The sequence below is a fragment of the Bos indicus genome, chromosome 4, assembly GCF_029378745.1.
Source record: "Bos indicus isolate NIAB-ARS_2022 breed Sahiwal x Tharparkar chromosome 4, NIAB-ARS_B.indTharparkar_mat_pri_1.0, whole genome shotgun sequence".
NCBI classification, from domain to species: domain Eukaryota; kingdom Metazoa; phylum Chordata; class Mammalia; order Artiodactyla; family Bovidae; genus Bos; species Bos indicus.
Window position 1 is genome coordinate 7,762,530 of NC_091763.1, and position 27,205 is coordinate 7,789,734.

Consider the following 27,205-nt stretch of genomic DNA (forward strand, 5'->3'; position numbering starts at 1 on the left):
ATTGCAGGCAGATTTTTTACCAACTGAGCTATCAGGGAAGCCCAAAATTTGTGGAAGTCAGGCATAAAAATCTGCCATTTTAATAAACATCAGGTTACCCTGCTTTATATATATAAAATAGCCAAACCTAACACATATAAGGTGATTCCCTTTATGGTTTTGTTTGCATTTTCCTGATGATTAGTGATTTTGAGAATTTCTTCATTTAACTGTTGTCCATCTGTATGTCTCCTCTGGAAATATTGCAGGTTCTCTGCCCATTTTTAAATCAAGTTATTTGTTTCTTTGTTACTGATTGCAGGAGTTCCTTACATATTTTGGATATTAACCTCTATCAGGTACATAGTTTGCAAATATTTTCTTTCATTCTGTAGGCTGCTTTTTCATTCTGTTGTTTCCTTGGCTGTGTAGAAACTTTTGGCTAGAATGTGGAAAAGTCAGAACCCTGTACACACGTTTTATATATATATATATAATGGAATATTATTTAGCAATAAAAATGAGGAACAACTGGACCAGCCGAAGCTGGGATATGCTCAGAGACGCAGGGAAGGGAGAGGTCTTGGGGGCAGGAGAAGGGCTAGGGTGAAGGTCCCAGGGGCCAGACAGAGCCCCACAGCTCAAGATATGGAAGGGATCCGGGCTGGCTGCAGCACAGACACTGGGAGGCACTGCCAGCTATGGATCAATCAGGTCTGTGGGCAGAATCTGGGTGCCAAAAAACGGAAAACTTTGAGTAGGAAGTTTGCAATCAAATACTTCAATGCCTCTGGCTATGTGGAGGGTGGGATTGGAGTGAGTGTCATGTAAACCAAGTGAAGAGAGATGATGTTCTCTGAAGGGGTGGAAGACTGACAGGTGGGAATCATGAGCTAGGCTGGACCACACAGAGAGGAAGGGGCTGAGAGGCTCCTGGATGGAGCTGCAAGCAGGTGATCACAGCCCCAGCTTGGGTTCGGGGGGTGTAACCAGAGATTCCTCAAGAGCTACAGGGACGAGCAGACAGACACTGCCGCCTCCGGCCAGGAAGAGATAGCCGTGGGCAGAGAGTGGAGCTCAGAGAGGGGTGACAAGAGGAGAGGCCGGGGCCTGGAGCCTGCAGACGTGCGGCATTACCAGGTTCCAGGAAAGAGGGTTTTGTGCACAGTCAGGGCTGAACGCCACTCACAGGTCAGGAGTGAGGCCTTCAGAGCGAGCGGCACAGGGCCACTGGGGAATCAGAGCAAACCCTGGGTGAATGGCGTGGGCACAGGACACAGCGGGTGGATGTGAGGGTATCTCACTGTCCATGTGAGGGGGGAGCCCTGCAGGAAGCCAGGAGGCGGGCGGGTCTGTGGGGGCAGGGGTTGCGGAGAAAGCTTCTGCTTTCATGTGCCATTTGGTTTCCAAAGGAAGACCCACGAGCCTATGTAAGCCCTGATGGGAGAGACTCAGGAGATAGGAGACTGAAAAGACAAAGGAAAGGATTTCTGCTCAGAAGGTCGGAGGCTCTTGTCCTGGGCAGAGGACCTGTGCTCACCCAGGAAGGGGGACCCTCTCTCTCCTGGGAGGAGACAAGGGAAGAAGGAGTGGAGCAGGCAGGGGTGGTGGGGGGTAGGGGGGCAGAGGCTAGTGCTCTCTGTGGCAGAAGAGGCAAGGGGGAGGCCAGAGCCACAAGGAGGGTGCAATTTACAGTGACTGAATTCTCACCAGTACCATGGGAGCCCAGGGAGGCAAGCTGGACGGCCGAGAGCCAGTCACCGAGCATCCATCCCCTGCCGCCACTGTGCAGTCCAGAGGCGTTCAGAAGCCTCTCGGAAGAAAGTGAGAACCATGCAAGTGAGTGAAGAGAACTCAGCCTGGTCAAACCTGTGAAGGACCAACACACTGGACGTTGCAGGGATGTGACCACTCAGGAGAGAGGAGAGGCCTGGGGTGCAGAGGCTGATCACCATGCCCTGGGGTCAGCGGATTCAAGGCAGGCAGAAGGTCAAGGTCACCAAGGGTGTGGCTGAGCCACAGGGCTGGACCCTGCAACTCCACCTTCGTGTCCTGTGTGAAGAGCACAGCAGGGAAACACCTCGTGCTGTTTGGCTGCACCAGTTGCTCTGAAAGCCTTTCAAAGTAGGCAGTCCTGGTGGATTCAGCTATAGAAATATGCTTTATCTCTGGCATTGAGGCTGGAGGTCCAAGATCAGGTGCCAGCAGAGCTGCTGTGCCTGAGGCCTCCCTTCCAGGCCAGCAGATGGGGTCCTCACATGGCTCTTCCCAGTCAGGCACGCTCTCTGGTGTCTCTTTTTATGGCCAAATCGCCTTTCCTGAGGAGACCAGTCATACAGGTTTAGTACCCATTCGTGTAACCTCACTTAACGCACCTATGGACACCTTATCTTTGACAAAGGAGGCAAGACTATACAATGGATAAAAGACAATCTCTTTAACAAGTGGTGCTGGGAAAACTGGTCAACCACTTGTAAAAGAATGAAACTAGAACACTTTCTAATACCATATGCAAAAATAAACTCAAAATGGATTAAAAATCTAAATGTAAGACTAGAAACTATAAAACTCCTAGAGGAAAACATAGGCAAAACACTCTCTGACATAAATCACAGCAGGATCCTCTATGACCCACCTCCCAGAGTAAAAGAAATAAAAGCAAAAATAAACAAATGGGACCTAATTAAACTTAAAAGCTTTTGCACAACAAAGATAAGGAGACCATAGGTGCGTGGATTTATCTCTGGGCTTTCTCTTTTGTTCCATTGATCAATAGTTCTGTCTTTGTGCCACTACCATATTGTCTTGATGACTGTGGCTTTGTAGTAGAGCCTGAAGTCAGGCAGGTTGATTCCTCCAGTTCCAGTCTTCTTTCTCAAGATGGCTTTGGCTATTCGAGGTTTTTTGTATTTCCATACAAATTGTGAAATTATTTGTTCTAGCTCTGTGAAAAATACCGTTGGTAGCTTGGTAGGGATTGCATTGAATCTATAGGTTGCTTTGGGTAGTATACTCATTTTCACTATATTGATTCTTCCAATCCATGAACATGGTATATTTCTCCATCTATTAGTATCCTCTTTGATTTCTTTCACCAGTGTTTTATAGTTTTCTATATATAGGTCTTTAGTTTCTTTAGGTAGATATATTCCTAAGTATTATATTCTTTTCTTTGCAATGGTGAATGGAATTGTTTCCTTAATTTCTCTTTCTATTTTCTCATTATTAGTGTATAGGAATGCAAGGGATTTCTGTGTGTTGATTTTATTTCCTGAAACTTTACTATATTCATTGATTAGCTCTGGTAATTTTCTGGTGGAGTCTTTAGGGTTTTCTATGGAGAGGATCATGTCATCTGCAAACAGTGAGAGTTTTACTTCTTCTTTTCCAATTTGGATTCCTTTTATTTCTTCTTCTACTCTGATTGCTGTGGCCAAAACTGGGCACCCTTGTCTTGTTCCTGACTTTAGGGGAAATGCTTTCAATTTTTCACCATTGAGGATAATGTTTGCTGTGAGTTTGTCATATATAGCTTTTATTATGTTGAGGTATGTTCCTTCTATTCCTGCTTTCTGGAGAGTTTTTTTAATCATAAATGGATGTTGAATTTTGTCAAAGGCTTTCTCTGTGTCTATTGAGATAATCATATGGCTTTTATTTTTCAATTTGTTAATGTGGTGTATTACACTGACTGATTTGCAGATATTGAATAATCCTTGCATCTCTGGGATAAAGCCCACTTGATCATGGTATATGATCTTTTTAATGTGTTATTGGATTCTGACTGCTAGAATTTTGTTAAGGATTTTTGCATCTATGTTCATCACTGATATTGGCCTGTAGTTTTCTTTTTTTCTGGCATCTTTGTCAGGTTTCGGTATTAGGGTGATGGTGGCCTCATAGAATGAGTTTGGGCACAACAAAGGAAACTATAAGCAAGGTGAAAAGACACCCTTCAGAATGGGATAAAATAATAGCAAACAAAGTAACTGACAAAGAATTAATCTCAAAAATATACAAGCAGCTCCTGCAGCTCAATTCCAGAAAAATAAATGACCCAATCAAAAAATGGGCCAAAGAACTAGACAGACATTTCTCCAAAGAAGACATACAGATGGCTAACAAACACATGAAAAGATGCTCAACATCACTCATTATCAGAGAAATGCAAATCAAAACTACAATGAGGTACCATCTCACATCTGTCAGAATGGCTGCCATCCAAAAGTGTACAAGCAATAAATCCTGGAGAAGGTGTGGAGAAAAGGGAACCCTCTTACACTGTTGGTGGGAATGCAAACTGGTACAGACACTATGGAGAATAGTGTGGAGATCCCTTAAAAAAATGGAAATAGAACTGCCATATGATCCAATAATCCCACTACTGGGCATACACACCGAGGAAACCAGAAATGAAAGAGACACGTGTACCCCAATGTTCATTGCAGCACTGTTTATAATAGCCAGGACATGGAAGCAACCTAGACGTCCATCAGCAGACGAATGGATAAGAAAGCTGTGGTACATACACACAATGGAATATTTAGTTCAGTTCAGTTCAGTTCAGTCGCTCAGTCGTGTCCGACTCTTTGTAACCCAATGAATCACAGCATGCCAGGCCTCCCTGTCCATCACCAACTCCCGGAGTTCACTGAGACTCACGTCCATCAAGTCAGTGATGCCATCCAGCCATCTCATCCTCTGTTGTCCCCTTCTCCTCCTGCCCCCAATCCCTCCTAGCATCAGAGTCCTTTCCAATGAGTCAATTCTTCGCATGAGGTGGCCAAAGTACTGGAGTTTCAGCTTTAGCATCATTCCTTCCAAAGAAATCCCAGGGCTGATCTCCTTCAGAATGGACGGGTTGGATCTCCTTGCAGTTCAAGGGACTCTCAAGAGTCTTCTCCAACACCACAGTTCAAAAGCATCAATTCTTTAGCGCTCAGCCTTCTTCACAGTCCAACTCTCACATCCATACATGACCACAGGAAAAACCATAGCCTTGACTAGACGGACCTTTGTTGGCAAAGTAATGTCTCTGCTTTTGAATATGCTATCTAGGTTGGTCATAACTTTCCTTCCAAGGAGTAAGAGTCTTTTAATTTCATGGCTGCAGTCACCATCTGCAGTGAGTAAAATCTCCAGCATTTTTATTTTATTTTTCTATAAAGTCAGCCACTGTTTCCACTGTTTCCCCATCTATTTGCCATGAAGTGATGGGACCAGATGCCATGATGGTCATTTTCTGAATGTTGAGCTTTAAGCCAACTTTTTCACTCTCCACTTTCACTTTCATCAAGAGGCTTTTTAGTTCCTTTTCACTTCCTGCCATAAGGGTGGTGTCATCTGCATATCTGAGGTTATTGATATTTCTCCCGGCAATCTTGATTCCAGCTTGTGTTTCTTCCAGTCCAGAGTTTCTCATGATGTACTCTGCATATAAGTTAAATAAGCAGGGTGATAATATACAGCCTTGATGGACTCCTTTTCCTATTTGGAACCAGTCTGTTGTTCCATGTCCAGTTCTAACTGTTGCTTCCTGACTTGCATACAGATTTCTCAAGAGGCAGGTCAGGTGGTCTGGTATTCCCATCTCTTTCAGAATTTTCCACAGTTTATTGTGATCCACACAGTCAAAGGCTTTGGCATAGTCAATAAAGCAGACATAGATGTTTTTCTGGAACTCTCTTGCTTTTTCCATGATCCAGCGGATGTTGGCAATTTGATCTCTGGTTCCTCTGCCTTTTCTAAAACCAGCTTGAACATCAGGAAGTTCACGGTTCACGTATTGCTGAAGCCTGGCCTGGAGAATTTTGAGCATGACTTTACTAGCGTGTGAGATGAGTGCAATTATGCGGTAGTTTCAGCATTCTTTGGCATTGCCTTTCTTTGGGATTGGAATGAAAACTGACCTTTTCCAGTCCTGTGGTCACTGCTGAGTTTTCGAAATGTGCTGGCATATTGAGTGCAGCACTTTCACAGCATCATCTTTCAGGATTTGAAATAGCTCAACTGGAATTCCATCACTTCCACTAGCTTTGTTCGTAGTGATGCTTTCTAAGGCCCACTTGACTTTACATTCCAAGATGTCTGGCTCTAGGTCAGTGATCACACCATTGTGATTATCTGGGTCGCGATGGAATATTACTCAACCATTAAAAAGAATACACTTGAATCAGTTCTAATGAGGTGGATGAAACTGGAGCCTATTATACAGAGTGAAGTAAGTCAGAAAGAAAAACACCAATACAGTATACTAACGCATATATATGGAATTTAGAAAGATGGTAATGATGACCCTATATGCAAGACAGCAAAAGAGACAGATGTATAGATGTATAGAACAGTCTTTTGGACTATGTGGGAGAAGGCAAAGGTGGGATGACTTGGGAGAATGGCACTGAAACATGTATATTATCATATGTGAAATGGATCACCAGTCCAGGTCTGATGTATGATATAGGGTGCTCGGGGCTGGTGCACCGGGATGACCCAGAGGGATTTGATGTGGAGGGAGGTAGGAGGAGGGTTCAGGATGGGGAACACATGTACACCCACGGCGGTTTCATGTCAATGTATGGCAATACCAATATAATACTGTAATTAGCCTCCAATTAAAATAAATAAATTTTTAAAAAGATTGCATTAAAAAAAATGATTTTTTAAAGACCCTGCCTCCAAACACACTCACCTGCTGAGGTGGTGGGACCAGTACTTTAACAGACACCATTTAGTCCCTGTGCCTCAGACAATAAAGAATATGCCTGCAATGTGGGAGACCTGGGTTCAGTCCTTGGGTCAGGAAGATCCCCTGGAGGAGGAAATGGCAACCCACTCCAGGATTGTTGCCTGGAGAATCCCATGGACAGAGGAGCCTGGTGGGCTACAGTCCATAGAGTCACAAAGAGTTGGACACAACTGAGCAACTAACACTTTCACTTTCTTTCATCATTCATCATTCAGTCCGCAACACCAATGCCCTGCTAGAAAGCAGCAGAAAGAGCCAACAGACTTGAAACTTGTGATTCTAAGTAGAACTGCCCAACTATTCCACCCAACCAGTGGATTCAAGGTGTGGGGCCTGGAGCAGCAGCAATGCCTGGGAGCTCATCAGATATGCAGGTCCTTGGCCCCCATCCTAAACAACTAAACTGGGAATCTGGGGGTGACGTTCAGTGCTCAATATCTCAACAAATTCTCTGGGTCAACATTTTGATGTGTGCTCAGTAAATTTTTCAGTAAGTCAACCAGTGAATCCAGTTCTCTAGGTATACATCAAGTATTATAATAAACCCAAGTATATTAGATCTTGGAAAAGCCTTTGCAAAAAATAAAGGATCCAAAGAGACCGAAACAGCAGGTAGTGCACCTGGATGGGCGTTTCCTGCTGGACCTGCTGAGGGTGGGCAGACAGACAGGATAACTTAATCTCAGCCTCCTCACCCAGACAGGTGGGAAGGCCTGCCTCTAGGCTGGCTGTGGGTGTGTAGTGAGAACACACACACAGTGTGTGTGTCACAGGTCTGATGCCCTCTGGGTGCCTCTATGTGGGGGCAGTTCCCACGCCTGCCTCACCGCACAGGACTAGACTTCACAGCTCATCTCTGTGGAGCACTGGGGCTCCAAGGATTAAGTCTATATTCTATAGTTTATTCTGCCTTCATCAGTCTCTCAGAGAAATAAGAACTGACTTACTGGCAGGCTGTTTCTGAAGAAACGGGGTGTGTAGAGAGAAGGGGTATCTGCAGGGGTAGGGGGTGCCCCCGGTATAGGAAAACATGACAAACAGTAAGTTTCCAGGGCATTCGTTGGAAGAGGAACCTTTCTGTAAGTGGTTACTCTAGAAATCATGTTTCCCTAATGGGGATCACGCAAACAAAAATAGACAAACATAGTCACTAAAGCATTTTACCCAGAAGACATGAAAACACACAGTCTCCGAAATCCTGATCTAGCTTTCCGATAAAATTACTTCCAGGAAGTAGCATAAATTTTACTTAGGTACAGGCCTCATGCTGAGCTGAACAGGAGGATTTTGCAGAATATGATAAAATTGGTAAATGTAGGCAATCTGGTACCAAATTTGTTTTAATGTTTCTTGGACTCATTTCTTTTTTAGTAATGAAATACTTAAATAGATTTTCAAATGATGTATTTTCCAGTTCCATAATTTGTAATTTCAATGATAAATGAGATTACATTTTTATATCATATTTTACAACAGTAATGGAAAACACTATAATTTTTCTTTCCTTGGGATTCTCTTTAAAATTTAAAACATACCTCTTTTTCAAGTAATGTTAGCTTTTTTGTATGTCTATTTCTAACATATTTACATGGATTTTCATAATGTTCCCCAAATTCAGAACATGGAATTATCATTTTTCAAAAGAGACATATAGCCAGAATGAAGAGGATATATATGTAGGCAATACATTTTCAATGTAAATATCTTAAATTCTCAACAATGACAAAATGTTTATGAGAGCATAATCATATTTTCTTTAAATTTGTGCCTATATATAAAAGTCATTTAACTAATGTGACATAAAAAACTGAAGACTCAAAAATTAACCCCTTAGGCAACATTCTAGTACTGAAAAGAAAAAATAATGCCTCTGTTCAGTTAAAATAAAAATTTTATATAAAACAGAGACAAGTTATGACATCTACAGCGGAATATTAACACAGAAGTTACACAAGCAGTAACACAGATGAATCTCAGAGATAAAACATAGGAAAAAAACCCACACAATTTTGTGCATATTGTATTATTCCACTCATATGAAGTTAAGAAAACAGGCAAAACTACTGAAAGTTAGAGCGCTACTGTCAGAGGAAAGGTCTGACTGGGCGAGAACATGAGGGCCAGCCAAGCCAGCCTGGGCGATGGCTGCACAGGTGCACCATGGGAAGTTCACCCAACTGTGTGCCTGAGAACTGTGCCCTTTATGGTCAGATACACCCAGTTTCTGTTAGTAAAAACACACATAAAACACTACTTTTAAAAATTAATGATTCATGGGAAAAGTAAACAATTACAGGATTTTGAAACAAATTCAAATCACTGTAAATATGAAGAGGGGCCCAAATTAATTAGTAACATGGAAATAAGCTCGGCAGTTACAATAATATAAGTCTGAAGGAACCCAAAGGCTGACCCTTCATAAAGGGTTACAGGCCTTTTCCTTTGACTATAGGGGAAGACCTTGAATCTAACAGCTGTCACTCCTACACTTAGGCTACACAACAGCAGAAGTAAAAACTTACATATTTAATTAAGATTGCCTTTAAAAAAATCAAAACAGGGACTTTCTCCTGTTCAATCTGAAGAAGAAATGCATCCTCTTGTGTGAGAGCCACATGGCTAAGACCTGAGGGTGACTTATAGGATCTGAGAGCAAATCCATTCACTGCTGGCCAACCATGGTAGAGCCCAGTTCTATGAGCTGCTGCTGCTGCTAAGTTGCTTCAGTTGTGTCCGACTCTGTGCAACCCCATAGAGCAGCCCACTAGGCTCCTCTGTCCCTGGGATTCTCCAGGCAAGAACACTGGAGTGGGTTGCCATTTCCTTCTCCAATGCATGAAAGTGAAAAGTGAAAGTGAAGTCGCTCAGTCATGCCCAACTCTTAGTGACCCCATGGACTGCAGCCCACCAGGCTCCTCCATCCATGGGATTTTCCAGGCAAGAGTACTAGAGTGGGTTGCCATTGCCTTCTACGAGCACAAGGACCTAAATTCTACCCACAAGCTGAGAAAATCTGGTAGAGGATCCAGATAAGGAGGATTCTAAATAAGAATGTAGAGCAGATGGCACCTCTATTTCAGCCTTGGGAGACTCCAGACTTCTGACCTCAGAGACTGGGAGATAAGTGAATATTTTGCACACAAATATGATGTAAAACCAGCAATTGTAAGAAGGGACTACAAATGTAGGATATTGGAAATGCATTTGAAACTAAAAGATCAGTAACTTCAAGCAATCTTGTGTGTGTGTGTGTGTGTGTGTATATATATGTATGTGTGTATGTATATATAGCCTGCTATATCAAAACCTTATAGCAACTGCAAACTGAAAATCTCCATTATACATGCACACACACACAAACACACACCAAAGCAATCCAAACACAACACTAAAATTAGGCATCAAATCACAAGAGAACAAAAGAGAAAGGGAAGAAAAAACACCTACAAAAATAAACCCAAAACAATTAACAAAATGTCAATAAGAACATACATATTGATAATTACCTTAAATGTAAATGAATTAAATGCTACGACCAAAGGACATAGACTGATTGAATGGATACAAAAACAAGACCCATATATATGCTGTCTATAAGAAACCCACTTCAGATCTAGGGACACGTACAGACTCTTCTAACACCATACACAAAAATAAACTCAAAATGGGTTAAAGATCTAAACATAAGACCAGAAACTATAAAACTCCTAGAGGAGAACATAGGCAAAACACTCTCCGACATACATCACAGCAGGATCCTCTATGAGCCACCTCCCAGAATATTGGAAATAAAAGCAAAAATAGACAAATGGGACCTAATTAAACTTAAAAGCTTCTGTACAACAAAGGAAACTATAAGCAAGGTGAAAAAGCCTTCAGAATGGGATAAAATAATAGCAAATGAAGCAACTGACAAACAACTAATCTCAAAAATATACAAGCAGCACCTGCAGCTCAATTCCAGAAAAATAAATGACCCAATAAAAAAATGGGCCAAAGAACTAAATAGACATTTCTCCAAAGAAGACGTACAGATGGCTAACAAACACATGAAAAGATGCTCAACATCACTCATTATCAGAGAAATGCAAATCAAAATCACTATGAGGTACCATTTCACACCAGTCAGAATGGCTGCGATCCAAAAGTCTACAAGCAATAAATGCTGGAGAGGGTATGGAGAAAAGGGAACCCTCTTACACTGTTGGTGGGAATGCAAACTAGTACAGCCACTATGGAGAACAGTGTGGAGATTCCTTACAAAACTGGAAATAGAACTGCCTTATGATCCAGCAATCCCACTGCTGGGCATACACACTGAGGAAACCAGAAGGGAAAGAGACACATGTACCCCAATGTTCATCGAAGCACTGTTTATAATAGCCAGGACATGGAAGCAACCTAGATGTCCATCAGCAGATGAATGGATAAGAAAGCAGTGGTACATATACACAATGGAGTATTACTCAGCCATTAAAAAGAATACATTTGAATCAGTTCTAATGAGGTGGATGACACTGGAGCCTATTATACAGAGTGAAGTAAGCCAGAAAGAAAAACACCAATATAGTATACTAACGCATATATATGGAATTTAGAAAGATGGTAACAATAACCCTGTATACGAGACAGCAAAAGAGACACTGATGTATAGAACAGTCTTTTGGACTCTGTGGGAGAGGGAGAGGGTGGGATGATTTGGGAGAATGGTATTGAAATATGTATAATATCATATATGAAATGAGTCACCAGTCCAGATTCGATGCACGATACTGGATGCTTGGGGCTGGTGCACTGGGATGACCCAGAGGGATGGTATGGGGAGGGAGGAGGGAGGAGGGTTCAGGATGGGGAACACGTGTATGCCTATGGCGGATTCATTTCGATATATGGCAGAACCAATACAATACTGTAAAGTTTAAAAATAAAATAAAATTTAAAAAAAATAAAAAAATAAAAACTCCAAACAAACAAAAGCCCAGGACCAAATGACTTCACACATAAATTCTATCAAACGTTTAGAGAAGAGCTAACACCTATCATTTTAAACAATTTCAAAAAGTTGCAGAGGGAGGAACACTCCCACATTCTATAAGACCACCATCACTCTGATAGCAAAATCAGACAAAGACAACACAAAAGAAGAAAATTACAGGCCAATACCACTGATGGACACAGACGCAAAATCCTTAACAAAATACAAGCAAACCAAATCCAACAACACATTAAAAGGATCATACACCATGATTAAGTGAGATTTATCCCAGGGATACAAGGATTTTTCAACACCTGCAAATGAGTATGATATACCACACTAACAAACTGAAGAATAAAACCATATGATCATCTCAATAGTTGCATAAAAAGTTTTTGACAAAATTAAATACCCATTTATGATTTTTAAAAAATCTTTCCAGAAAGTAAAGCCTAAAGGGAACCTCAGTTCAGTTCAGCCACTCAGTCATGTCAGACTCTTTGCAACCCCATGAACTGCAGCATGCCAGGCCTCCCTGTCCATCAACAACTCCCGGAGTTTACCCAACCTCATGTCCATCAAGTCAGTGATGCCATCCAACCATCTCATCCTCTGTCGTCCCCTTCTCTTCCTTCCCTCAATCTTTCCCAGCATCAGGGTCTTTTCAAATGAGTCAGCTCTTCACATCAGGTGGCCAAAGTAATGGAGTTTCAGCTTCAGCATCAGTCCTTCCAAAGAACACCCAGGACTGATCTCCTTTAGAATGGACTGGTTGGATCTCCTTGCAGTCCAAGGGACTCTCAAGAGTCTTCTCTAACACCACAGTTCAAAAGCATCAATTCTTCGGTGCTCAGCTTTCTTTATACTCTCACATCCATACATGACCACTGGAAAAACCATAGCCTTGACTAGACGGAACTTTTTCGGTAAAGTAATGTCTCTGCTTTTGAATACGCTATCTAGGTTGTTCATAATTTTCCTTCCAAGGAGTAAGTGTCTTTTAATTTCATGGCTGCAATCACCATCTGCAGTGATTTTGGATCCCAAAAAAATAAAGTCTGACACTGTTTCCACTGTTTCCCCATCTATTTGCCATGAAGTAATGGGATCAGATGCCATGATCTTCGTTTTCTGAATGTTGAGCTTTAAGCCAACTTTTTCACTCTCCTCTTTCATTTTCATCAACAAGCTTTTTAGTTCTTCTTCACTTTCTCCCATAAGGGTGGTGTCATCTGCATATCTGAGGTTATTGATATTTCTCCGGCAATCTTAATTCCAGCTTGTGCTTCTTCCAGCCCAGCGTTTCTCCTGATATACTCTGCATATAAGTTATATAAGCAGGGTGACAGTATACAGCCTTGATGGACTCCTTTTCCTATTTGGAACCAGTCTGTTGTTCCATGTCCAGTTCTAACTGTTGCTTCCTGACCTGCATACAAATTTCTCAAGAGGCAGTTCAGGTGGTCTGGTATTCCCATCTCTTTCAGAATTTTCCACAGTTTATTGTGATCCACACAGTCAAAGGCTTTGGCATAGTCAATAAAGCAGACATAGATGTTTTTCTGGAACTCTCTTGCTTTTTCCATGATCCAGCGGATGTTGGCAATTTGATCTCTGGGTCCTCTGCCTTTTCTAAAACCAGCTTGAACATCTGGAAGTTCACGGTTCATGTAATGCTGAAGCCTGGCTTGGAGAATTTTGAGCATTACTTTACTAGCTCTGTGAGATGAGTGCAATTGTATGGTAGTTTGAACATTCTTTGGCATTGCCTTTCTTTGGGATTGGAATGAAAACCGACCTTTTCCAGTCCTGTGGCCACTGCTTAGTTTTCCAAATTTGCTGGCATATTGAGTGCAGCACTTTCACAGCACCATCTTTCAGGATTTGAAACAGCTCAACTGGAATTCCATCACCTCCACTAGCTTTGTTCGTAGTAATGCTTTCTAAGGCCCACTTGACTTCACATTCCAGGATGTCTGGCTCTAGGTCAATGATCACACCATCATGATTATCTGGGTCATGAAGATCTTTTTTGTACAGTTCTTCTGTATATTCTTGCCACCTCTTCTTAATATCTTCTGCTTCTGTTAGATCCATGCCATTTCTGTCCTTTATCCAACCTTTACATGAAATGTTCCCTTGGTATCTCTAATTTTCTTGAAGAGATCTCTAGTCTTTCCCATTCTGTTGTTTTCCTCTATTTTTTGCATTGATCACTGAGGAAGGCTTTCTTATCTCTCCTTGATATTCTTTGGAACTCTGCATTCAGATGCTTATATCTTTCCTTTTCTCATTTGCTTTTCGCTTCTCTTCTTTTCACAGCTATTTGTAAGGCCTCCTCAGACAGCCATTTTGCTTTTCTGCATTTCTTTTCCATAGGGATGGTCTTGATCCCTGTCTCCTATACAATGTCACAAACCTCCATCCATAGTTCATCAGGCACTATATCAGATCTAGTCCCTTAAATCTATTTCTCACTTCCACTGTATAATCATAAGGGATTTGATTTAGGTCATACCTGAATGGTCTAGTGGTTTTCCCTACTTTCTTCAATTTAAGTCTGAATTTGGCAATAAGGAGTTCATGATCTGAGCCACAGTCAGCTCCTGGTCTTGTTTTTGCTGACTGTGTAGAGCTTCTCCATCTTTGGCTGCAAAGAATATAATCAATCTGATTTTGGTGTTGACCATCTGCTGATATCCATGTGTAGAGCCTTCTCTTGTGTTGTCGGAAGAGGGTGTTTGCTATGACCAGTGTGTTCTCTTGGCAAAACTCGATTAGCCTTTGCCCTGCTTCATTCTGTATTCCAAGTCCAAATTTGCCTGTTACCCCAGGTGTTTCTTGACTTCCTACTTTTGCATTCCAGTCCCCTATAATGAAAAGGACATCTTTTGGGGGTGTTAGTTCTAAAAGGTCTTGTAGGTCTTCACAGAACCATTCATCTTCAGCTTCTTCGGAGTTACTGGTTGGGGTATAGACTTGGATTACTATGATATTGAATGGTTTGCCTTGGAAATAAACAGAGATCATTCTGTCATTTTTGAGACTGCATCCAAGTACTGCATTTCGGACTCTTTTGTTGACCATGAGGGAACTTACCTCAACATAATAAAGGCCATATATGACAAACTCAGAGCAAACATTATTCTCAATGGTGAAAAACTGAATTTCTTCTAAGATTAGGAACAAGACAAGGATGTCCACTCTCACCTCTATTATTCAATACAGTTTTGGAATTCCTTGCCATAGCAATCAGTGAACAAAAGGGAAAAAAAGGAATTCAAATTCCAATCCAAATTGGAAAAGAAGTAAAACTGTCACTGTCTCCAAATGACATAATACTATAGATAGAAAATCCTAGGGATACTACCAGAAAACTACTAGAGTTAATCAATGAATCTGGTGATGTTTCAGGATACAAAGTTAATACACAGAATTTTGCTGCATTTTGATGCTAAAAACAAAAATTCAGAAACGGAACTCAAGGAAGCAATCCCCATTACCATTATCTCAAAAAGAATTAAATACCTATGAATAAACTTACCTAAGGAGCAAAAGACTTGTACTCGAAAACTATAAGGTACTGATGAAAGAAATCAAAGATAACACAAACAAATGGAAAGATATACGATGTTCTTGGATTGGAATAATGAATATTATCAAAATGACTATACTAACCAACACAATTTACAGATTCAATACAATCCCTATCAAACTACCAATGGCATTTTTCATAGAGCTAAAACAAAAAATCTTAAAAATCTGTATGGAGACATAAAAGATGCTGAACAGCCAAACCAATCTTGACAAAGATAAACAGAATTGGAGGAACCGGGCTCCCTGACTTCAAACTATACTATAAAGCTGCAGTCATCAACACAGTATGGCACAGGCACAAAAACAGAAATACAGATCAATGGAATAGGTCAGCAAACCGAGAAATAAACCCACATGCCTACGGTCACATATCTATGACCAAGAAGGCAAGACTATACAATGGAGGAAAGACAATATCTTCAATAAATTGTATCGGGAAAACATGTAAAAAATGAAAGCAGCACATTCTTTAACACCATTCACAAAAATAAACTCAAAATGGATACTATAAAACTCTTAGAGGAAACATAGGCAGAACACACTTTGACACAAATTGCAGCAATATTTTTTCCAAGGCATCTCCTAGAATAATGGAAATAAAAACAAAAATAATCAGTGGGACCTAATTAATCTTAAAAGCTTTTCCACAGCAAAGAAAACCATAAGAGAAGCAAAAAAACAACCACAGAATGGGAGAAAATATTTGCAAAAGATGTGAGTGACAAGGGATTAGTCCCCCAAATTTGTAAACAGCTCATGCAACTCAATATCAAAAAAAACACAATCCAATCAAAAAAATGGGCAGATCTAAGAAGACATTTCTCCAAAAGAAGACATACAAATAGCCAAGAGTACATGAAAAGATGCTGCTGCTTCTGCTGCTAAGTCACTTCAGTCGTGTCCGACTCTGTGTGACCCCATGGACTGCAGCCCACCAGGCTCCCCCATCCCTGGGATTCTCCAGGCAAGAACACTGGAGTGGGTTGCTATTTCCTTCTCCAATTCATGAAAGATACTAAATATCATTAATTATTGGAGAAATATAAATCGAAACTACAATGAGGTATCACCTCACAGTAAACAGAAAGGCCATCATCAAAAAAAAAAAATCTACAAATAATAAATACTGTAGAGACTGTGTTGAAAAGGGAACCCTCTTACACTGCTGATGGGAATGTAAACTGGTGCAGCTGCTATGGAGAACAGTACAGTGGTTCCTTTTAAAACTAAAAACAGAGCTACCATACGATCCACCAATCCCACTTCTGAGCATATTTTGAACAAAACTATAGCTCAAAAAGATACATACACCCCTGTGTTCACTGCAGCCCTATTCACAATAGCCAAGGCATGGAAACAACCTAAATGTCCACTGACAGATGAATGGTAAAGAAGATGTGGCATTTACACACAATGGAATATTACTCAACCACTAAAAAGAATGAAATAATGCCATTTGCATCAACACGGATGGACCTAGAGATTATTATACTGAGTGAAGTCAGCTTAAACTTCTTTAGACAGTCTGAAACCTGAACTTTACAGATGCCACCGAGGAGGCTCAAGAGGAAGTGAGGTACCTGTTGCTGGAAACTGGAGGAAGATCATAGTCCAGCAGGTCCTCACATGATTAACCAGTGATCTCACTCCTAGATGCACACCCAGGAGAGAACGTACGTCCACAGATAACTCATACACAGATGCTCATGGCAGCAGCTTCGTAATAGCCCCAAATTAGAAGCAACCCAAAGGATCATTAGCTGGTGAAAGAGCAAACCAATTTTGGTGCACCTGGACAATGAACATGATCTGGCCACCAAAGGATGAAGCACTGACAGACAAGCACGTGGTCACTGGGAAATATCAGGCCGAGTAAAGGACGCCAGACACAGACACCCACGTGCCGTGGGCTCCACTTGTACGAATGTCCAGAGCAGACAGGCACGCAGAGACAGACGGCAGAGTACAGCTGACCTATGACTGGAGCACACGGGGCTTAGGGGAGGCGACAGGTAACCTGAGGAGAGTTTACCTGTGGTAGTACAACTTGCTCCGAACTTGATGGGGGCAAGGGATACACAACTCTGAATAAACTACAAGCTGCTGAACTGTGTTAAATGGACAAACTGTGTGGCGTGTAAAATTATTATCTCAATAGAGCTGTTAGAATAAGATACACCCGACATCATTAATCATTAGGGAAAAGCAAATTAAAACCACAATGAGAGACCCCTACAAACCAATTACGATGCCTAAAATAAATAATTTTTAAGCCTGACAGTACCAAGAGCTGAAAAGGAAGCAGGGCCGATGGAAACTCATACACTGCTTGTGAGAATGCAGTCTACCAAACATCTGTCGTCAACATCCGGAAGCACTTAGTTCTGGTCACTTATTTGCCCTCTATGTGCCTGGAGTCTCTGAGGAAGCCTCTGAGGTCTGTCCTCCTCCAGGCCTCTTCAGCCCAGCTCTGTCCTCCTTTCTGGGTCACTGCCCACAGGTCGGGTAGGAACTGGCTTCACTGAGGCCTAGTCACACACCAGGGTTCTGCTCCATGGCCGACGCCTGTGCATGGAGATCTGCACATGAAACTTAAGAACACACTTCAGTCCCAAGAGGACAGAGGCTCCAGGGAGCAAGACTCACATTTGGATTTTTCTGCATGTAAACCCATCCTGGCCAAGTCCCTGCACATAAGGTGCCCATCGAGAATGATGCTGGACTGGCTTGTTCGTGAGGCAGGAAAACAAAATGGACTGATTCTGTTACCCTCGTTTTCTACACTAAGACATTGCTTCTATGATAAATTAAGTTCTGAAGAAATGTAAAGCTGTCCCACAAACACACAGATGTTTGATTCAAGTCAAAGAAAAACACTAAGCTTTCTGCCTCCATTCAATTACACCCCTCACTGTGCTTAATCTCTTCCTCTCCAACTTTTTTTTAATTTATTTATTTTAATGGGAAGACAATTACTTTACAATATTGTGATGGATTTTGCCATAGATCAATACGAATCAGCCACAGGCATACACGTGAGCCCTCTCTCCTGAACCCCCCTCCCACCTCCCTCCCCAGCTCATCCGTCCAGGTTATCACAGACACCGGCTTCTGGTGCCCTGCATCATACATCAAGCTTGCACTGACTGTCGATTTTACGTATGGTAACACATGTTCCAATGCTATTCTCTCAAATCATCCCACCCTCTCCTTCTCCCATTGAGTCCAAAAGTCTGTTCTTTACGTCTGCGTCACCATTGCTGCCCTGAACATAGGACTGTTGGTACCAGATACCATATATACACGTTAATATACAGTATTGGTCTTTCTCTTCCTGACTTACTTTGTTAAAACAAGGTGGCGGTAAGGGTGGGGGCCTCACCTCACACACCCCTGCCCCCTCACCCAGTGGAAATGCAAAGAAGTCCCCTGACTTACGGTGACCAGGACCAGGCTCTGGGGGTGCCGACTCCAAGCTCAGGGCAGTATCAGGTTGCTTCTTGGAATCTTGCAAAAGATGCAGAAACACCTTTTTGAAAATGGAAAAGAGCTTCACGTTATTTTATGTTCCCTTCCACATTGTACCTCTTCTGCCTCAATTACCCAACTGGGTCATTATGACAATATTCACCAAACAGCCACCATATTTCACTTGGTCGTTCAGTTAAGGGACAGAACTCTAAGGCCACCTGGTCCTGCCCACAGGACACAAAGGTGAGTAAAACCAGTCTGAACCTCAGGGCACCTCGGTCCTGGCCAAGCCGCCAGGAAGGAATGGGCAGAGCGTGGTGGGGCCGATCACACAGAGCATCCAATTCAACTGTGGTTTGTGAAGCACTGTCCAGCATCTGAGAAACTCAGGAAGAATCAGGCCACAAACTCGTGAGCCGCACCACGGATTCAGAGTGGGTGGGCCCACGTGTGACAATCCCCACCACAGAGTCTTCTCCACAGGCTCTGGGACCTCTTAATACCTAAACAGGTTTGTCCTATAAACTGGCTTGAAGTCAGTAATTGGTTAGTGCTGGACGCCGATGCCCTGCCTCACTGTTCAAACCGAAGGGCTGTGGCTGTCATCAAAGTCCATGAACGATAAATGCTGCAGAGGGTATGGAGAAAAGGGAACCCTCCTACACTGTTGGTAGGAATGTAGAGCATTCTCTATGAAGAAGAGTATGGAGGTTCCTTACAAAACTAAAAATAGAGCTACCACATGACCCAGCAATCCCATTCCTAGGCACGTAGCTGGAGAAAAACATAATTTGAAAAGATACATGTTCACTGCAACACTTTACAGTAGCCAGGTCATGGAAGCAACCTAAATGTCCATCAGCAGAGGAATGGATAAGGACAATGTGGTACATACATACAATGGAATATTACTCAGCCATAATAAAGAAAGAAATAATGCCATTTGCAGCAACATGGATGGACACAGAGATGATCATACTAAGTGAAGAAAGGCAGAAAAAAAGAAAGACATCATAAAAATTGCTCATACATTCTATCTAAAATATGAGACAGATGACCTTATTTACAAAAGAGAAACAGACTCACAGACATAGGAAACAGAGCTACGGTTACCCAACAGGGAAGGAGGGAGAGATAAACTAGGAGTTTGGAATGAACTTACATACACACTACTATAAAAGAACCAGATAACCAACAAAGATCTACCGTATAGCACAGGGAACTATACTGAATATCTTGTAATAACCTATAAGGGAAAAGGATCTGGAAAAGAATATATACATATTCACATGAACATACATATATATGTATTATATGGGCTTCCCTGGTAGCTCAGCTGGTAAAGAATCTGCCTGCAATGTAGGAGACCCTGGTTTGATTCACGGGTCAGGAAGATCCCCTGGAGAAGGATCCAATATTCCAGTATTCATGAATACTCCAATATTCATGGGTTTCCCTGGTGGCTCAGACAGTAAAGAATCCGCCTGCAATGCAAGAGACTTCGGTTGGATCCCTGTGCTGGGAAGATCCCCTGGAGGAGGGCATGGCAACCCACTCCAGTATTTTTGCCTGGAGAATCCCTGTGGACAGAAGAGCCTGGTGGGCTGCAGTCCATGGGGTTGCTAAGAGTCAGACATGACTAAGCAACTAGGCACAGCACAGCACATATATATATACATACACATATATATATACATATATGTATGTGTGTGTATACACACACACACACACACAGCTTCCCTGGTGGCTCAAACAGTAAAGAATTTGCCTGCAATGCAGGAGACCCAGGTTCAATCCCTGGATTGGGAAGATCCCCTGGAGAAGGGAATGACTACCCACTCCAGTATTCTTGCCCAGAGAATCCCTTGAACAAGGGAACCTGGTGGGTTACAGTCCGTAGGATCACAAAGAGTAGGACACAACTGAGTGACTACTACTATACATACACACAACTGAATCACTTTCTGTACACCTAACACTACCACAACACTGAATATCAACTATATTTCCATTAAAAAAATTTTAAATCCAAGGACTAGGCCCAAAATCAGTACGAGCGAGGTGCAAAAGCATGTGCCTGGAGACAGGGAGATGCGAGGACAGGAGTCTGTGGGTGACTGCTCAGGGGAGGGGACAGGCCACGTGCAGAGGAGAGAGGGTGTCCCTGATGAGAACCCTCGCAGGGTGCGAGGAGAGGCAATGTGGAGAGGGCAGAGGCGCTGGGCTCTGAGGCAGGGGCTCCACGCCCAGCAAAGGTCTGGTCAGCCTTGCGCCACAGACAGAGGACTCACACATCCCGAGACCAGAGTGACAGTAACTCAGTGCATAACGGCCACAGACCCAGGAGCAGGCAGTGGGTTTCCTCACTCATTGCTCAGCCACAGTCCACTCAGCCTCTCCTGGGGACCATCACTGAGCCAGGCATTGCCCAGTGCTGCCCTTCCCCTGGTGGCATCACCACACACATGCCCCCTCGCTGCTGCCCATTGCTGCAAAGCCCTGGGGTCCTGACCTCGGCCCCGCTGCAGCCTCCCCACCAGGTGGGCTCCCACTGTGACTTCAAGTCACCCCCTCCCTGGACTCTGAACTCTGCAAACAGCATTTCCATCCTGACTGAGTTTATTTCGGGGAATGAGCACAGAAATATTGACTGACTCTTGGCATTCCTGGGAGCCCGTGGCCCCTAGGAGAAGATGGGGAGAGGCTGCCAGGGGAGAAGCAGCTGGCAAGGGGGAGAGACCTGCCTTCTCAGTACATATGATGAATTATTTTGGGCAGAATCCTGCTGAGAGGAGTCTGAGTCCTCCGAATTAGTGATGAGCCATGAGCTGTCATTACTTTCGATCTGATGAGGTTGCTTTTATTAGTAAGATAACCTCTTGCTTATTCCCAGTAAGACCCCAAGGAAAAGCTGCAGACCTCACAATTACTACAAGTGGGAACAATAGCTTAATAATAAGAGAATAGCAACGCTGTGCCATGTGTCACCTTCACTGCCTCATCTCATTAACGGTATTAATAATAAGACACAAAAAATAGAATTGTTGCAAAAAGTGAATGTGTTTGCATGTAAAGCTGGGAAGACAATGCTAGCCAAATGAGAAGCTCGTGATATCTGAGCCCAAGAGTGATGGGAGGAGGAATAATGACAGCTGGACGCCTGCAAAGTGTCACATCACTTAATTATTAAGTTGACCCAATGAGATCGGCATGGTCATCCCCGTAAGAAGAGAGCGCCGAGGCCCAGTGAAACCAGCATTCACCTGATGCGTTTACCAAGAATGAAATTAGAAACAGGAGAAATAGTGCAACTCAAGATTCATTCACTGAGCAAAGGCTTCCTTTGTACCTCATTTTAATGGGAATTTTCATTGGGTTTTGAAATGTAATTGTGAATTATGCAAAACATACCTTGAAAACAAAGGAGGGAGTCTTGATAATCATCTTCATCTGCTCTTCTAACAGTTTCCCTCTCTTTCTCCTTTCCTAGCAAGGCAGTGTGTGTGTGTGCATGTGTACCTGTGTACTTGGGACGAGGAAACAAAATAAAGGCAGAGGCCCTGCTCTCAGAAGCTCACAGACCACCGGACAGATCCGTACAACACAGAACTTGTGTCGTAAGGACTAGTCTCAGCAGCCTGGGGCGATAATGTACAGCAGGGTGACTACAGGTAACAATACTGTGTTGTATATTTGAAAGTAGCTGAGAGAATAATTTTTTTAATTTCTCATAACAAAAAAAAAACACAATTATGTAAGGCGATGGATATAACTAAATTTATAATGGTGATCATTTCCCAATATATACATAAATCATAATGTTGTGCTCTTTAAACTGATACAATGTTATATGTCGATAAAACTGAGAAGAAAGAAATAACCAAATTAAATATCAGGGACACTAAACAGTGTGAAAACAACTGACAATTTAACAAAACTATGGATTTAAGAACAAAGCCTATGGCACCTCTAAAGGAACAGAAGGTCAGGTGTTGGGGAGCCTTCATTCGGGGATTTATGTTTTGGTAATTGAGAAGAGCTGCAGGATCTAACTTCCATAATGGTCCCAGGTCACCTCAGTGTCAACTGGGCCATCAATCCTCAGACCGCAGGGCTGAGCCTGTGCCCTCATCAAGCACGGTTAGACCCCAAACTTGACCTGCACTGAAAATGCCAGCTTGATGGACTGCATCCTGGAGACAGCCAGTGCAAGACACCTTCTGCCTGGATGCTGCAGAAATTCACAAAACTGACCAACCTCTGTAACACAATGGTAGCATCACTGCAGGAAGAACGTGAGCAGAGGAAGAACTGCCTAACTTTGGCCAATGTAACATAAGCTGCGTCTTTCAGCTTCCCCAAAGAGATTTTTTTTTTAAAAAACAATGGAAGATAAAATCATGGAGATGGTTTAAATGATAAAGAATAAGACAGTCACTGGCCAAGCCTCTCCAGGCATGGGATTCTGGGCAGGGCTCTCTGCTGCCAGGTCACACCGTGCACACAGAAGGACTTCTATTATTTCAAAGAACTTGAATGAATTCACAATTGCTGATATAACAAATTGTCACAAACATGGGGCTTATGACAATGCACATATACCACCTTATACTCCTGAAGGTCAGAAATCTAAAATGGACCCAAGGACTAAGATCAGGATGTTGCAGAGCTGGGTTCCTTCTGCAGGGGCTGAGGAAGGAGGCCCTCTGCTTCCTTTTTCAGCTCCTAGTGGCCTGTTTCTTTGGCTCGAAGCCCCTTCCTCTGTCTTCAAAGCTCATCGCTGCGATCTCTGCTTCCACAAAGGCATCACCTGCTCCAGGGTTCCAGGGATATGCCGGCTCTGGAGGTTCCGAGTGGTTCTCAGTATATATCTAGAGCTGGAGTGAGTGCAGAGCCTGAGACTCCACCAGGAAGGGATCAGAGGGAGCAGCCCCCTCCTGACCATGACGGCATCCAGCAGCCAGGCTCCTGGGAGAGACAATGACTTTAGCTCCTGGGAATTACAATAGGATCTGGAGCTCAAAGATGGGGGGACATGTTAGAAGACACAGGTCAGCCCAGTGGGGTCCACTGGCTAAATCCGATATGAATTCCAAGTGAATAATTATCACAGTGAACTATAGCTCACTGAACAAAATAGGAAGCCATGCGTCACTATGGACATCAACAGACAGGGTGAAGATACAGTGCTTCCTCATGCTAATGTCAATTTAAAAATGTAGACTCCACACTGGGGTTAGGAAATTGTCCCCTTGGCAGATGTCTCAGCCACAAGGAAAACGGAGAAGGGCTACAACCAGTGGGAAAGAGACACATGTACCCCAATGTTCATTGCAGCACTGTTTATAATAGCCAGGACATGGAAGCAACCTAGATGTCCATCAGCAGATAAATGGATAAGAAAGCTGTGGTACATGTATACAGTAATACTCAGCCATTAAAAAGAATACATTTGAATCAGTTCTAATGAGGTGGATGAAACTGGAGCCTATTATACAGAGTGAAGTAAGACAGAAAGAAAAACACCAATACAGTATACTAACACATATATGTGGAATTTAGAAAGATGCTAACAATAACCCTGTATACGAGACAGCAAAAGAGACACTGATGTATAGAACGGTCTTTTGGACTCTGTGGGAGAGGGAGAGGGTGGGATGATTTGGGAGAATGGCATTGAAACATGTATAATATCATATATGAAATGAGTCGCCAGTCCAGGTTCGATGCACAATACTGGATGCTTGGGGCTGGTGCACTGGGACGACCCAGAGGGATGGTACGGGGAGGGAGGAGGGAGGAGGGTTCAGGATGGGGAACACGTGTATACCTGTGGCGGATTCATGTTGATATCTGGCAAAACCAATACAATATTGTAAAGTTAAAAATAAAAGAAAGAAAGAAAGAATGGGAATTTGAAGAATCTCAAAGCACATCCTTACAAAATAAGCAATAATGATGGAAAAAGGAAACAGCTTCCAGGTGAAATGCCTGGCAGACACTGCCTGACCTGGACGATCAACGTTCTCGTCACAGTGTGATGGATGGACCTCCAGCACCAGGCAGTGGGGAGCAAAGAGACAAGGCGGGCCTCCTGTGACTCTCCAGCCAGAAGGTGAACAGGAGGAACCCACAGCACTGCAAAGTGAGGGCTCCATCATCTGCAGGAACATCCAGATCACTAAGTCAAGGAAACAAGGATTCTTCCTGCTTGATGGCTGCTGCCGAGATGGGCAGTGAGCTGAGCGAGACTCGTGTTGATGAATCAGATCCTTTTGCTCTTAAGGGCAAGAGTGGGATGACTGAAACACGATGGGCGAAGAATGCCTGGGGGTTCTTTGTTCTTGAAAGTTGTTCTCAAAGAGTAAAAGTAAATAACTAGAACATGAATGTCAGGTCCTTATTCCCACTCTGGACTTGATTTTTTCCATCCTCTTAATGCTGTGTAAAATGAAGGCATCCAAGCTCAGGCACCAGAGGGAATGACACTCAGGATCCTCTTGACAGAGAGACAAAGGAAACCCTCCTAGAGGAACTCTGCAGGCTCGGTGGAAAGAAACTGCCCATCTCACATGGCCAGTCTGACTTCCTAAAATACTAAAAACTTCAGGTATATTAAAACTGCCCTAGGACACTAATCTGGAGAAGGAAATGGCAACCCACTCCAGTATTCTTGCCTGGGGAATCCCAGGGACGGGGGAGCCTGGTGGGCTGCCGTCTATGGGGTCGTACAGAGTCGGATACGACTGAAGCGACTTAGCAGCAGCAGCAGCAGCAGGACACTAATCATGGAGGGACACGCTGTTGGGAGGGAGAGGGGTGCAGTGGTGTAGAGGATGTATGGGAAACCTTGGTACCTTCTGCTCCACTGCTGTGAACCTACAACGGCTCCAAAAATTAGTCTGTTCAACACCATGCTACTCATATTCACCCTATGTGCATTACGTCAGCAGATTCTGTCTTAGCCTTAGAGACGTCTGTAAACAGACTTTATCTGCAGGTTGGGGGCCCCACTCTCCTGGCCCACAGCCCCACACAGTAAACACTATCCCTTGCACTGGAGTTGATGTTCAGTCGCTCAGTGGTGTCTGACTCTTTGTGACCCCATGAACTGCAGCATTCCAGGCTTCCTTGTCCATCACCAACCCCTCCCGGAGCTTGCTCAAACTCTTGCCCATTGAGTTTCTGATGTCATCATATCATCTCATCCTCTGTTGTTCCCTTCTCCTCCTGCCTTCAATCTTTCCCAGCATCAGGGTCTTTTCTAATGAGTTGGCTCTTCGCATCAGGTGGCCAAGGTATTGGAGCTTCAGCTTCAGCATCAGTCCTTCCAATGAGTATTCAGGCTTGATTTCCTTTAGAATTGACTGGTTTGATCTCCTTACAGTCCAAGGGCCTCTCAAGAGTCTTCTCCAGCACCACTATTTGAAAGCATCGATAGAGGGGTGGGTATATAATTGCCAAAATAAAGACAGTGACGACCACAATCAAATTCCACATCCCAGTCTCACTGGCCTGGGGCCTGTTTCGGGACCGTGACTTACAAGGACATGATCGCAGCTCAAGTGAAGCCTGGGCTCCAGCTGCAGAGCCAGGCGTGCCGCTGGCAGCCCCTCCTGGCCCACTAGAAGTCGTCAGGCAGAATGCAGACAAACAAAAGAAAACGTCCTGGGTGCAGTTATAGCCCCGCTAACCGTAATCGATCACAGACTCAGGACGCAAAGTCAATACTCGCCAAGTGTAAAGACACAAAATTGGTGGAGATGGGTATTTTATAGACAATACCAAACAAAAGAATTTTTTTAAGGGGCTTAATCTTTTTTCCATTTACAAAAGCTTTCTCAAATAGATCCAAATATACTATAAAATTATATTTCATTAAATCTCCTATCTGAGATATATAAAATGTTGGCTGCCCCTAACAACAGATACCTTCTTTTTTAGTATCTGTGTGTGTGTGAGAGAGAGAAGAGAGATGAGACTGTATCAATCAATATTTATTTAGTACCTATTACACACAAAGCGTGTACTAAACGTAGCAGGTGGAAATTACTGCAAGAAACTGGAGGAGCAGATGAGACTTTCAAAGTAATTGAGTAGTTGGTTCTGTGACTCCTCATTGGGCTTGTTTGGGGATGATTAACAGGATGTGATCCACACAGTCAAAGGCTCTGGCATAGGCAATAAAGCAGAAATAGATGTTTTTCTGGAACTCTCTTGCTTTTTCAATGATCCAGCAGATGTTGGCAATTTGATCTCTGGTTCCTCTGCCTTTTCTAAAACCAGCTTGAACATCTGGAAGTTCTTGAGAAACCTATATGCAGGTCAGGAAGCAACAATTAGAACTGGACATGGAACAACAGACTGCTTCCAAATAGGAAAAGGAGTCCATCAAGGCTGTATACTGTCACCCTGCTTATTTAACTTATATGCAGAGT

At 43.0% G+C, this 27,205-nt stretch overlaps 1 protein-coding gene across 2 annotated transcripts in view; it reads right to left on the reverse strand.

Annotated features, from left to right (window-relative positions):
• ABCA13 (ATP binding cassette subfamily A member 13) overlaps positions 1 to 27,205 on the reverse strand; it is a 335,950-nt gene that overhangs the window by 174,877 nt on the left and 133,868 nt on the right. The window contains exon 28 of one of the 2 annotated variants that reach the window (XM_070787451.1): positions 18,735 to 18,825. In XM_070787451.1, coding sequence (XP_070643552.1) covers positions 18,735 to 18,825 — 91 coding nt within the window. Of the gene's footprint in view, positions 1 to 18,734; positions 18,826 to 26,746; positions 27,082 to 27,205 lie in introns of those variants that run through there. The other variant, XM_070787452.1, reaches the window with a different exon arrangement.